This window comes from Saimiri boliviensis, chromosome 8 (genome assembly GCF_048565385.1).
Source record: "Saimiri boliviensis isolate mSaiBol1 chromosome 8, mSaiBol1.pri, whole genome shotgun sequence".
Taxonomy (NCBI): Eukaryota; Metazoa; Chordata; class Mammalia; order Primates; family Cebidae; genus Saimiri; species Saimiri boliviensis.
The window spans coordinates 84,115,070-84,128,457 of NC_133456.1; the positions used below are offsets into that span (position 1 = coordinate 84,115,070).

A 13,388-nucleotide genomic window follows, 5' to 3' on the forward strand; every position below is an offset into this window, starting at 1 on the left:
TGAGTTAGTAGGATGGGTGTCATGTGTAGGAAATTATCTAATACTTACTGACATTCAGATATTAACATTTTTAATACATGGATTTTTTTTTATCAGGGCAGATGTAGTGTTTATTTTCAGAGCATCTGTGGTCTTTGGGAAAATATCCTTGAGTATCAGGGAGTCATGATGCAGCCAGAGTGAAATCTCTCAGAGCCCACCCTCAGTTGCAGGTCTCTTTAGGATGCCTTGGTTGGGATCTGTGGGAGCCTGGTCATAAAGCATGTTGGTCCAGCCTCGTTGGCACCATGTGTGCCTCAGCTGAGGAGCTTAATGACAGAACAGGCAAGTGAGTCTAACTTGACTCCTCTGGGAGTAAGAGTTCTGTGTTTATTTGAAAGGTTACAAAGTCCACAATATAAGCAGAAGTGCTGAGTTGCTGAAGGAAGGCTAGCTGCCTTGGAGGAGACAAATTCACTGGGGAGGTGTCAGGAGGCCTAGAAGTGGCATGTAAAGGTCAGACACATTCGCAAACACTTGCAAACACATGTACACCTGCAGTCACACACACAAACTGACACAAATAACTTCGCACACCTAGATTTTTCACTCTACACTCACACACACATTCCTCATGGACACTCTCTCAGCCTAAAGGGTGGCCAAGGGGTCAAGACCTCATGGCTGACTCAGATGTTGGTGAATGCTGCTGCTTTTATTACACCAAAGGTCTTAACATTTATTAGGAGAGGAACACAAAGCTTGGCATACTGCTATCACAGTGGCATGCATTCTCCTCTATAGTGCAGCTCTGGAGTTCAAGGTTACTGCAGATTGCACATAAGAACCACTCTTCAGAGGGGAGAAAAGGGGAAACTGCAGATCCTTGTTCTCCCAAATATCAGCAGACTCAAGGTGCTTCACCACCACAGCAGCCTAGGATTTTGTAAGTTGGGTGGGTATGCTTTAAACAGTAACACAGGTGTAACAAGGGATCCACGTTGGGGAAAGTTCCTAAAAGTTAGGGCCAAGAGTACTTTTGGGGAAGTACATACTTCCCAAACAAGTATCACTGAATGGGGGTGGGGCATGCTTAGCACTGCAACTGAGCTAGGTTAAGCTGCTAGGAGTCCGCAATTAATCCTGGTTTCAAAGGGAAGAATAAGACATGATGGCACTGTCACAATAAGGCCACTAAACTCACAGCGAACGATGACTTCAGAAGGAAGCTCTCATGACTACAGGGAAGCAGCTCTTTCCTCTCTGATGCCAGGTACCCCTTGTGGGTGGTACCTGCCCTGAGACTGTCACATGGTCCTTTCTGGGCTGCACATCATTTAGCACAACGGAGCAGAGGAAGGGACCACACATGTCAAGGTCATGGGACATCACCACCAAGCTGGCTGACTGTTGTTGGTGAATGTCTTAGATGCCTTTCCCGGTTGGGCCGGGTGCCCCGTGTGTCTGAAGAGCTAATCTGAAAAGAGGCTGGCAAAGGACTTCCTCAAGCTCCGGATGGTCTCCGCTTTGGCTTCATCCTCATTGGCTGAAGACCGGAAGAAGGAGGACTCAGAGAAGCTGAAGGCATTTGTCAGGGACTGCGACTTGCTTGAAGATAAAAACCAGAGAGAATGTGAGAGGGTGGTGTTCCCAGCAAGGCAGGGAAGGACGGTGACGTGAGGATACACACCTAGAACTCCCACCACTCCCTCCCCAGGGAGACCAGGGTGATGGAGGATAAAGCCAGAAGTGGCCGTGCTACCAAGACCCTGGGAGACCCCTACGCTACTTCCTCAACTTCAGTGATACTAGAATAGAAAGGGTGGGGACAGTGTGGGAACGAGGGAGAAGGGAAAAAAAAAAAAGGGAAAGAGGAGGAAGACTGACTCAAAGGCTGCTGCTTTAATTTAATCTAACATGCCCAAGGGCTAAATTTCAGAGGTCCCAACTTGGTAAGAACTAACCTAGGAATCTCATATACTTCTTTGATGAAAGGCAGCCACAAGGGGGCCTGTGACTCTGGTATGCTCTTTTCTATCAACTATCAACTGGTGGAGACAGATCAGAAGACCTGGGCCAACGCCTCATTCTGCCACTCATTCACTTCTAACTGGAGGCAAGCCATGTGCCTCTCTATGCCTCAGGTTCTCATCTATGAAGTTTGGTAAAATGAAGCTCTCTAGACTTTTGGCTTTTTCTATTCTGATCTTTTCTCTGATTCCAAAAGAACCTATTGGCTTGGCCCAAAACTCTAATGCTTCAATTTCTCTGTTCTTAAAATGGATGCAGTAACCACCCTTGCAACTCTCCTCCGAGGAGCACTAATATGAACCTCTATGAGGTTCAGGGTGTCCAGTGGCAAAAGAGATATATATCAGGCCTTTACAAGTTTCTTAGGGAGGTTTCTAATGAGAAAATCCAAATTATATACATTTTAGGGGCCTGTTTTCCCCTTTAGAGACTAGCAGTTCACAGGGAAAAACCATGAAGCACGAGGCCATAGGGAGGCCCAACCTGCACTCCAGGAGAGGACATGAAGTCTGGCTTCTCATGTGGCTCAGCTTTTCTCCTTCTGAATCCCACTGGCTCTCATTCCTGATGATTTCTGGCTCCAGAACTCTTCTCCTGGTGGCTTGGGACTCTACGCCCTCCTTTAAATGCTGGGTGCAGCTCAGAAGAAACTCCCTTCTACAGAACTGTGATCAGTCTCTCTCCCACTGCAGTGACTGTGAACAGACACCCTGCCTGTAATTAGGGCTGGGAACAAATCCCAACATGCTGGCCTCTGGTAGTGGGGCGCTCCTCAGCCCGCACAGGCAGAGGTGTACTAGGGACAAGCCTCCAGCTTGTCATCAGAGGCTTGCTCTATTCAACAGCTTCAGCCCAGAGGCAGTGACAATCCAAGGGTCTGCCCTCAGGCAGAGGCTAAAGTTGGCTAGTGAGAAGGCATGAGGTATTAAAAAAAAGCAGGCAGGAAACAGCTGGGCTGAAGGGACATTATGGGGCAGGCAAGAGGCAAGAGGTACCACTGGCCAGAGCTGGGGAGCAAGACTGTGTGATGCCCCTCCCACCACGCAGGACTGGAAGACCCAGAGAAAGTGACCATCTGGACACCTGAGCCCCGCGACCTTGGCTCGGCCACTAATACGAGGAGTAGCTCGGCTTTGAGAGGAAAAAAAAAAAAAAAAAAAAACCAACCCCCAAAAAACAACAAACATATCTCTCTGAGCAAAGTTTTCTCATCTGTGCAATGACTACATGACCTCCTAGTGGCTCATTTAAACTCCAAAATCTTACAGCCCCCTATCGCCCTCTCTGAAGAGTCATTTGTTGCCTGTCACCTCACTCTGAGAAGCAGGGTTGGGTCACTACCATCCCCCGAGGCTATGGCTATCTGTGCTGAAGGTGGTGACAGAAGTCTGCTGGGGACACTGCAAACAATCAGAGGCCTCTGTGGGAGAGGGCAGAACTGACCATTGTCCACATCCAGGTGCTGTCCCTCCCAAGGACAGCTCTGCTGTTTCCAGGGGTCCTGTGTAGCAGGGCAATGTGGAGGGGCTTCTAGGGTGATTGCTGGGTGTGAAGGAACCCAAGAGGATGGAGGTCCTCAGCGTCTCTGCCTGGGAACTCCTCTGCTGCCCACACCAGAAACTGACCTCCTTTGGACAGAGCTGAAGGTAAAATGTTGAAATGGATTTAACTACTTCCCTCTTTTCATTCTGGGCAGCCTTACTGATTGCAATCTCTGAACTGTGAGTCAGAGGCAGAAAGATTTAAAAAATTTTTTTTAGAAGTAGAGAAACACACACAAAGAAAAGGAATGGAAAAAAGAGTGGGAGACAGGGTTTAAAATAAACAAACCAAAACCTTAAGCTAGTACAAGACTAGAGAAGGGACAGTGACTCTGCCATAGTGCCACTTCCCAGGAAGAAAGGGGAGGGAGTTGAACTTCTAGTTAAACTTTTCACTTTCACTTCCTTCTTTCTTCCCCTCCCCAGTGAACCCTAACCATTCCTCTCACCAAAAACCAAAGAAGAAGAAAAAAAGAAACAAACCCAAAAAAATCCCACCACAAAATATCTGTAGGAGGAGACCTGATTGAAGGTGCTTTCTAGCAGCTCTGAAGCCCAAGGCCCACCAGGAGGGCGGGAGGAGGGGAGGGAGGAGCTGCTGAGTTGTCTCTTACTTGAGCTGTGGGTGAGGCTGGGGCTTCTGTGGTGGAGCAGCCAGGGGTGGCTGGGCCTCTGCCAGGGAGCTGCTGCTGGAGGGTGCATCTCCGTGGGTGGTGGGGCCGCCCGGCCGCTGAGGAGCCGAGGAGGAGGAAGAGGAGGAGGAAGAGGAGGAAGGTGGCAGTGATGGTCCAGGGGGGAGCCGACGTGGAGGCAGCACCTTGCCTGGGGGCTGCATTCCTTGGGGTTGCCCAGGGCCCCCTAGGTTCAGTACAAGAAAAACTTCATAATTTAACCATATCAAAATGCTTCCTTATTAGAATCTACATCTCAAAGAGTGTGGTTAATTACAAAAGGATAAGCTCTATTTCAAGAAGCTGGAGTCTCTGAAGGGCCCCAAAGGGGGTCCTTGGTTAGCTATCCTTGTACATGGCCACTAGTGCTCCTCCTCAGAGACACAGCAACTCAGCCACAGCAGGAGTCAGCAGGACAAGGAGGAACCAATGGACTAGCAGCCGCGCCAGGGGCACGCTCTCTCACAGAGGGCCCCAGAATGCAGGGTCCTCACCCTTTCTCCCCAGAGGTGCCTCAGGCACAGACTACCCTGCTCCAGGGTTTACTGCAAGTCTCAAGTTCCACATGGCAGATGCAGGAGAGGGCAACTACCCTGCTCCAGGGTTTGCTGCAAGTCTCAAGTTCCACACGGCGATGAGGAGAGAGCACTGGATCCCAGAAACAGTCTACCAGTGACTCCCTGGGCAAGTCACCAAACTTCTCTGGCCTCAGTTTTCCCAACCATAAAACTCTAAAAAGTAAGCCCTGGTCTTACTGGTCTTTTAAGGGGTAGTGTTTCAAAGATGATAAGGTTGAGCAAGTTTTTCAAAAAGTATTCCATACCCTATGATTACCTCGATGGTCACTGACTTATGTTGTTTTATGGGGCCGTCCTTGGTCCTGCTCCAAGCCAGCATGGGTCTGATTGCCATGCCCACCCTGCCCCACCAGGGCTTCATTAACTCATGCTCACAACCAGGAGAAATCCTTTCTTTCCAGGCACTGTTTTGCCTCTCAGTACCATCCTCAGGGGCTCTAGCAGAATGAACCTCTCAGGTATGTGTGGTAGAATTCTCCAGACATCCAAACTCCACTCTCCCCTGAGGATGTTGTGGGTGCCATTTGGCAAAGAAAAGCCCCCCTAAAAAGGATCAGCACACCCTCCGCCCAGCATGAAACACAAAACCTGGAAAGAAAAAAGGTCCTCTTTCCTCTGGAAGTTGATAGGCATTAAGGTGGTACCAGATTGCCTAGAGTTTGCTGAGGAGGATCCCGACACTTAGAAATCAAAAGCCATTCCCACTACCAACTACTGACCAGGGGAAATGATGCACGACTGCCCTGGGAGGTCCAGTCTCTCAGCCTCAATCCCAGAGTCCACATCCATGGGTTTGTTGGAAGGAATGGACTTACAGAAACTCAGCACCAGCTAGCTGTATTATCACTTAGTTTTTTAGAAACACCAGAACATCTGCAGCCTATGGAGAGGCAGTACTGTATGTCTGTGCCACTGTGCACCCATGACTGTCTGCTCAGTTCCCCACCACAGGGCATAGGATCCCCTTTATCATCTAACCAAATAATGCCAGAGTTAGTTACACAGAAATACATACATACATAAATAGAATTTTGCAGGTTTAAGAAGCTCCAAATTCAAATCAAATAGCTAATGAAGATGACAGATTAGCAGATTATTTCACATTAACCAGCTTTTGCCATTTCCAAAGTTTGACATTATTGGTATTAGCATTTTCCGGTAAGGTAACACAGGTTGATAGCTCAGCCTCTTGCATCAGAAACCTGAGTGCTTTCCCACTTGTGCAGAGATACATGGATAGCCAGAAACTTTACAACTTAACACTGAAGACAGATATAACTTTTCCTTTATTGCACATTAAGCTGTACAAGAGTCACAAAAGAGAGGTACTTCAATCACACTTCCAGCATTGGCTGAGGTTCTCCCAGTTAGATCAGTACAAAAAAAGGGGACAACGTCAGAAAAGAAATAGGTAGAAAACACCTGAACAGCAGTCCTATACTGTGACACAGATGTCCCCCAGGCCACAGAGTTGTCCCTTAGCATGCTGCCTGAGGGCACGTAACAGTCAGGTTATGCTATCTGCTTGCATTTGGCAATGGGAGCCCTAACCAATTTCTCCCCCACCTGAAAGACCTTGGCTGACACCACCCTTGTAGCCTGACTGAATTCAAATGGCAATTTTGCATTTGTGGCTCACAAATGACACATAAAAAGCACCGGATGTACACACTGATAACATGCAGAGAAGCAACACCACTATCAGCTCATCACTTGGACAAAAATATAAAATGAAGTATTCCTCCATTCTGGGAAATGTTACTTTATTCTTTTCTATCATTTCATCAGATTGGGAGGTTTTTAAGGACCTGATTCTTAGGCAACTCATCTGGAAGTGCAAATATGCATATATGTATATATTTACAACAGATCAACTACCATCATCAGCTGAGGGAGGGATTACAGATGAAAACATTCACACTCAATGCATTTCTCTGTGGCCTCAGAATTTGCCAGCAACCAAAGGAAAAACCAGGGCACAAGCCCCTAGACATGTAACTCTTGTTACATACCACCAACACTAGTTCCTTTTCAGATCTGAGAGTCAATAATGGTGACATGTCAATATAGAGGTGGAAAGGAATGTAAAAGTAAAGCCAGAAGCATTTCTTCTCAAAGGCAAACTGCTGGCATGAACTCCCACCAACCATGGTGTTAGAGGTGGCCACCTGGTACCCATTCCCAGCCTGGCCGGGAGATAGCAAAGATGAGGCACTGAAGCTGAGGCCTGGTTTAATGAGCTGCCTTAGCATATGCTCAGGTGCTGCTTGTCAGAGGGAAGAGGACAAACTGGTGAGGGTTCCTCAAGAGCCACTGCTGTGGAGCCTCTGTCCAAAACACACACAAGCTAAATCTGAAGACAGTTCCTCCCAGAAAAGAGAAAGCTCCTCAATCTCTGGACCCTGGAGGGCTCTGGTAAACAGCTGAGAACTGAAGCATGAGTCAGCCTCAGGGTTCTGTAGGTAGTGTACCCACTCAAGAGACATAGGACATTTTTGATTTGGTCTCCCATTACGATGTTTCAGGAGAGGCCAAGAGCAGAATGGACAAATCCCTGACAGAACTTCAGTAGCTCCCTGCATTCTATGTCCAATATTGCCAAGGAATTAACTCTGTACACAGGTCGAGCTTTGGGAACACAAAGCAGCCTCAGGTCCACACAAGCACACACATGGCTGATCCAGAAACAGCAACACACTGAGATCAACACACAGAAAATACTCACAGGTTTACTTTGATATTGCACATCAGCGGCCTCATTTTTAAAAAATCTCATAGCTAATTAGTTAATAATAAAATGAAGGGTACACTGGGATGTAAAATACAGAACACATTCCTGGAAATAGCTTGTTCTTTGTATTTCATGTCATCACTAAAAACACAAGAGCTCTACAGGCACAGCCAGCCTATTCACATAAACTCAAACTGCACCAAATTTTAGCAAATGGAGAAAAAGGTGGATGCTTTCAAATTCAATGGATGAAGCTATGGAAATTTGATTTTGAAAATCTCTTAATGTTCTATCTAGTTACCACAGTCATGCAGAAAGAAAGCAAAAAGCACAGTTCATTGAAGATCCCAAGCACACTGGTGGAGGTCAAGTGGGGGGATTTAATCTGAGCTTGGGGGGAGAAGAGGAGGAGTTGGGTTTTCTTTTTGTGGTTTATGTTTCTCCTGTCCACCCCGCTACTCCCATTTCACCCCACATTATATATTACTTTTAAGAACACTATCAAACCACCCAGAAGAGAGAGTCACACTGGACTTGGGAGAGGCACAATTCTTTTGTACACTGTTGACAAACAGCCCTGGAATCACAAGTTATACAGAGAAAACATAAGTGAGCATTACAAGCACGAACAGGAACAGGTAAACAACCAGAGAGAGGAGCTGACACTGCATAGGAAAAACACAGTCCAGTCAGCATTGAAAGAACGAAGCAACGGCACCAGTGGGAGGGTCTGTTTTCCCCTCCCCTCTTTCCTTTCTTGTTTGTTTTTGGCTTAAAATTTCTGCTTTGAAAAATTAACTACCAATCGTTTTAAGAAGCTTGGACTTGTTTTGGCCCTACTGCAATGCCATTACAGTCGAGAATATACTGTAAACAACCTTGGGGGGGTGGCCGCTGAGGTGGGGTCTTGCTTGAGTCCGGATCCTTAAGTGTTCCGCTCTGGAAGACAAAAATGCAAAAGAGATAAAAACAAAACTCCAAGCCACTGAATTCCAAAGAGAAACCCTGTGGCGCCACGGTAAAGCCGCAGTGGAATCCGGTGGGTCCTGGTGGGATCCAGTGGGATCTGGCCATAGGCTTCTGCAGCTCTAGAAACACCTCAAAGGGGACCCTCAGTCTCGGGTGTTGCTGGGACAGTGTGGGCAGTCTGGGGCTTGGAGCCACTCTGGTAACAATGCCTGAGACCTCTTCAACCCCTTTTTCATTTTCTTCCATTTAGACTCATTCCTTTTAGAATCTTTGAGTCCTCTAGCACCATCTTATTTCTTTTCTGGTTTTCTGATGCCTGTCCATTTCCAGCTCCCACTCCTACATACAGGCCTGGCTTTCTAAAGGAAAGGGAGGGTCAACGCCAAACCCCAGAGGCAGGGTTGGACTACAGGTGGCTCTAGGGGCAGGAGAGCAAGAGGGTAGGGGAGGAGTATATGTGTACGCACGCCCATGCCTAGCTGGATCTAGTGACTAGCCTAGACTTGGCTCATTTCTCATCTGGAGTTAATTCTGGAGTGGGATCAGTTCTGGGGCTGACTCAGGGGATCAGGTCCACTCTTTGGACTTGACTGGGAACTCCCACAGGGAGGGACTTGAAGAAAAGGGTTGTTATTTGTTTCTCAGAACCTTCCTTACCTTAGAGGGAAGGAATAAGACATTAATGTTTGTAACAGTGCTCAAGGCCAGGCTGCTTTTGTGCTGCATAATTACACTTTACCCAACAGCATGGCTCCACTCCCATGCTCCCTCTCCTCCCAGCCATGATTCTGATTATGCACTGAAAGAATCAAAGACCTGTGTGACTTAGTTTGTCTAACACTTGCATTAGAAGCAGTGAATGTTTGGAGCCTGAGTTCGGCACAAAGGAAATGCTCTACGAAGCCTAAAGACTGCCAAGTGTGCCGATGGTGTGTCAACAAGGGGCTTCCAAGGCAACGTGGTGGCTAAAAACAAGCATGTCCTCAGTGAGCACCCACTTCCCCTTTAGTGCGCCTCTCCCATTTTGATGTGCCCCTTAGCCCTACTCCCACATTAAAGCTGCTTCTCCTCCTGTTCCTCATTTCCCTTGGGCCTCCCATTCTGGCATTTATCTTCCTTCCTGCCTATTACTGTTTTCAGCTCCACTGCCGGGAAGTGTTACCTTCTCAGTATCACAGTCTTTTAACAGCATTACTCGGAACTGTTCTACTGAGAGGATTTGGATTGTAACAGGCAGGGGGCCTTTGAAATGTCCTCAGTGCCACCACAACAGAGAGTGTCCATTCTACTATAACACCCAACCCCTAACCCCCAACAAGTCTCATGAGAATACTGCTTCCTTTCCCTTCTTCCGGAGACCTTCTTGGGATCCATGAGGCACAGTCTGAGCCTGGCACTGCAACACCCACACCCGGGAAGCCAGCTGGAAACCACTCAATCCCATCAGCCTTCAGAGGACTCCTTAGCTTTTCCCTCCTGGTATCTGAGTCGCCATCATCCCTGGACTAACTTTGGTCAGGCCTTTATCATTTCTTGCTAGAACAGTCTCCTAATTCTTTCATCTCTTCTCTTTCCAATCTGTCTTCTCTGGGGCTACCTACTACCCTCCTAAACCTTTTTTCTAGTTGTGTCTCTTAATGTCTCTAAAATCATCTAGAGCTGACACTTATGGAGTGCTTACTGTGTTCCAAGTAACATGGGGGCACTATAGTACACTATCTCCCTATACCTCACAGTACTGTTACTGTGAGGTAGATGCTATTTCATCAGTACTCCCGATTGCTTCAGCATGGCTGGGCTCACCCTTTCTAGCCTTCTCTTTCTCTTTATGTCATCAACTGCTGCTCAGTCCAGGCCTGATTCTCTACTGTTCATTCTTTCGTCTGGCCCATGCCTTCAACATCACAGGCTCTCATGTCCAGAGACAGATACTTAGGTGAAGGACAGAAAAAGGCACAGTTTGTGAAGCTACTGGACTGGCTCTTGCTGGTATTTCCCCCAGGGCCTCATGCCCAATACCACTGAAGGGTGCCAATGCACCATCTCAAACGTTGGCCAAGAACAGCTTAAGATGTTCTCCTCCCAGAGAATCGGTATTCCTGGAGAGAGTTACAGACCATGTGGCATGAGAGCAGAACCAGGGCCAGTGGGCATAAAAAGCTCTAGAAAGGCAGACTTTCACGTACAAGCAGAACTTTTCTTTTGTAAAAACAGTGAGATAGGCTGTTTTGAGAGGCAGATGTATGTGTTCACATAGTGGCTAGCAAATGCCCCGACAAAGACATCATAGATAACATTCCTTCTTTAAATATGAAGTTGACTGAATGAATGTTAAGGTTCCTTCCAACCCTGTGAACCTATGATTCCAAGAAAACACTTTAAAGCCCATAGATTAAGCTTTAATAGAACTCCAGACACTCACAGGATGAACTCACAGGAGTGATCACACCATGCAGGTTTGCCTTGTCTTTTCTCAGCCATAGAAATATACATGTAAGATACCCACAGATGAACTAGGCCCAGATATGCCCTTCTTCAAGATTCAGGGGAAGAGCTCCCAGAGGCAGTCCTTTGGGCTGGAGCCTGGGAATATACCTTGGCCATCCTTGATGGTGCCTAGGAAGCTTCCTCTGGCCACGGCTCTACTGAGATTATGTACCGAAGACTTCTCAGGGGCTACTGGAGGCAGGGAGGAATGTTCTCAAGGACTGTCCCTTGCCAGCCTGAGACACCCTGGCTCCACCCACAAGCCTGCTGTCTGCTAGGGTCTGCAGGCCTATTCCCTGTGGGACTTGGCTACCATGGGATCTGTCTCCAGTTAACCAGAGCCTCCTGGGATGCCGAATTCCACAGAAGTCTGGCCACTCTGGCGTCACTGCCAAAGTCTGGCCTGGAGCCAGCCCACAGCAGGAACTCACAGCCAGATGGAGGAGGCAGACTTTTGCTCAGGAAGTTGGATTGACTCAAACAGGTAAGAATGTAAAGTTCAGTGCTTGTGCCTACCTGCACACAAAAAGGAAGGGGACTAAATGACCTTATAGAAACGTAAGAAAGAAACCCAGCTGGTTGTGGCTCACGCCTGTAATCCCAACACTGTGGGAGGCTGAGGCAGGCGGATCACTTGGGCCCAGGAGTTTGAGACAAGCCTGGATAACATTATGAAACGCTGTCTCTACAAAAAATACTAAAATTAGCTGGGCATAGTGGCATGTGTCTGTAGTCCTAGCTACTCGAAAGGCTGAGACAAGAGGATCACTTGAGCCTGGGAGGTTGATGCTGCAATGAGCCATGATCACGCCACTGCATTACAGCCTAGGCAACAGAGCAAGATCCTGTCTCAAAAATATATATAAATAATAAATAAACCCAAAACAACCTTGGGTTTACAGAGTGACAACAGGCTCAGAGGGTGTCAGTCTATAATGATTCTGCCAAAAATCAGATGCAGCTGGAGGTGTGTCTGTGTTTTCACAAGGGGAAGTGATAGGGCCGCTGTTCTTCTGGCTGATCAAGCCTCATGTGAAAGCACTACGACCAGTTCTGGCCACCTCTCAAGGGGGATGCTAGCAGAAAAACATGGGTACATGGAGCAGATGGGATGGTGAGAAGTCTTGAAATGACATCTTTCTTCATGTGACTTTGGGCAAGTTACTTACCCTGAGTCACAGTTTCCCAAAAGGTAGGATTAAATGAAGTAACCGTGGAAGCACCTAGGGCTTAGCAGAAGATTGCAGTGAGTCAAATGTTAATCTGAATAGTGTCAAGGGCTATTTGTCCAAGCACTGCTGAAATACCTCTCATGCCAGGAAGCCCACGGTTTGGCTTGGGTAGCAGTGAGCTTCTTGGCATGAGAGGTATTTCAGCTATGCATGGACAAACTCTGGTCAGAGGGGCTCATGTAGTTGCAGGCACATACTTCTACATGCCTTTCTGGCTCTGGGCTTCCATGAATTTATTCATGTTTTTTTTTTTTTTTCCCAGTTCTTCAGATGTGTGAGATCTGAGACAAGCCCTTCTTAGCTACAGAGTTCAAGACCAGCCTGGACCAGCTACAGAATCTTGAACTCAGCAAGACCCTAGGGCTACTGCGCCTGTGCAGAAACGTCTTGCGGGTATAGGCTTTCAGGGGCTTGGAGAATGTGCTGCTTCCATCGAAGCTAATTGGGCTGGTATCCTGCTATGCCTAATCCACTGGGCTTAGTGATCAGAGATGCCAGGAAGAAAGAAGAGAGCTGGTGAAGCTCAGAGACTCCTCCAGGTTGGTAGGTCCTCTACTTGTTTGTTAAAGGAGGAATGAAAGGGTATTCCTTACATAGAGACAAAAAAAAATGCCCATCTCCCTCCATTCTTACCTTCCCCTCTGCTGATTTGGGAGCACAAGAAGGGCATGGTGCACGGTACTGTGGAGAACTCCTTGAACTGGGGCCCAGAAGATTCAGTTCTCCTGCATAGCAGCTGTGTGACCTTGGGCAAGTCAACTGCCTTCTCCTTGCTGATATGTGAAAAAAAGATAGACTTGCCAGCCCAAGCCATCTTAAATAAGGATTGTGGGGCTTAAACTAATGAGTGTACTTTATAAACTGGAAAGCGTTAGGCAGTGTAAGTGAGCATTCTACTATTATTTAAATAATAAATATCAATCCAAAGGAAGGGAGGTCTAATGTTAGAATTTCATGCATCAGTGGAGAAGATATTGTTGTGTGGTTTCCTGTCATCTGATGTATAGTAGTTTCACGTGTGGAGAATTCTGGTCTGGGTTATATCATGCCCTCTGTATATTGCTGACTTAGTTCCAGCAAGGTCCCTGCAGAAATGGTAAATATTAGCTCTGGAGATGATTGGAAAGGAAATCACTGGCCTGGGACAGAAACCAAGCCCATGGATGAAG

The 13,388-nt window shown here is 47.3% G+C and overlaps 1 protein-coding gene across 2 annotated transcripts in view; it reads right to left on the minus strand.

Annotated features, from left to right (window-relative positions):
- Positions 1-675: 675 nt before the first annotated feature.
- SYN2 (synapsin II) overlaps positions 676-13,388 on the minus strand; it is a 200,538-nt gene continuing 187,825 nt past the window's right edge. The window contains exons 11-13 of one of the 2 annotated variants that reach the window (XM_039478883.2): positions 8,410-8,470; positions 4,166-4,409; positions 676-1,587 (exon numbers count right to left, since the gene is read on the minus strand). In XM_039478883.2, the coding sequence (XP_039334817.1) occupies positions 1,452-1,587; positions 4,166-4,409; positions 8,410-8,470 (441 nt within the window). In that variant the 3' untranslated portion in view covers positions 676-1,451. The remainder of the gene's footprint in view (positions 1,588-4,165; positions 4,410-8,409; positions 8,471-13,388) is intronic. The other variant, XM_074404764.1, reaches the window with a different exon arrangement.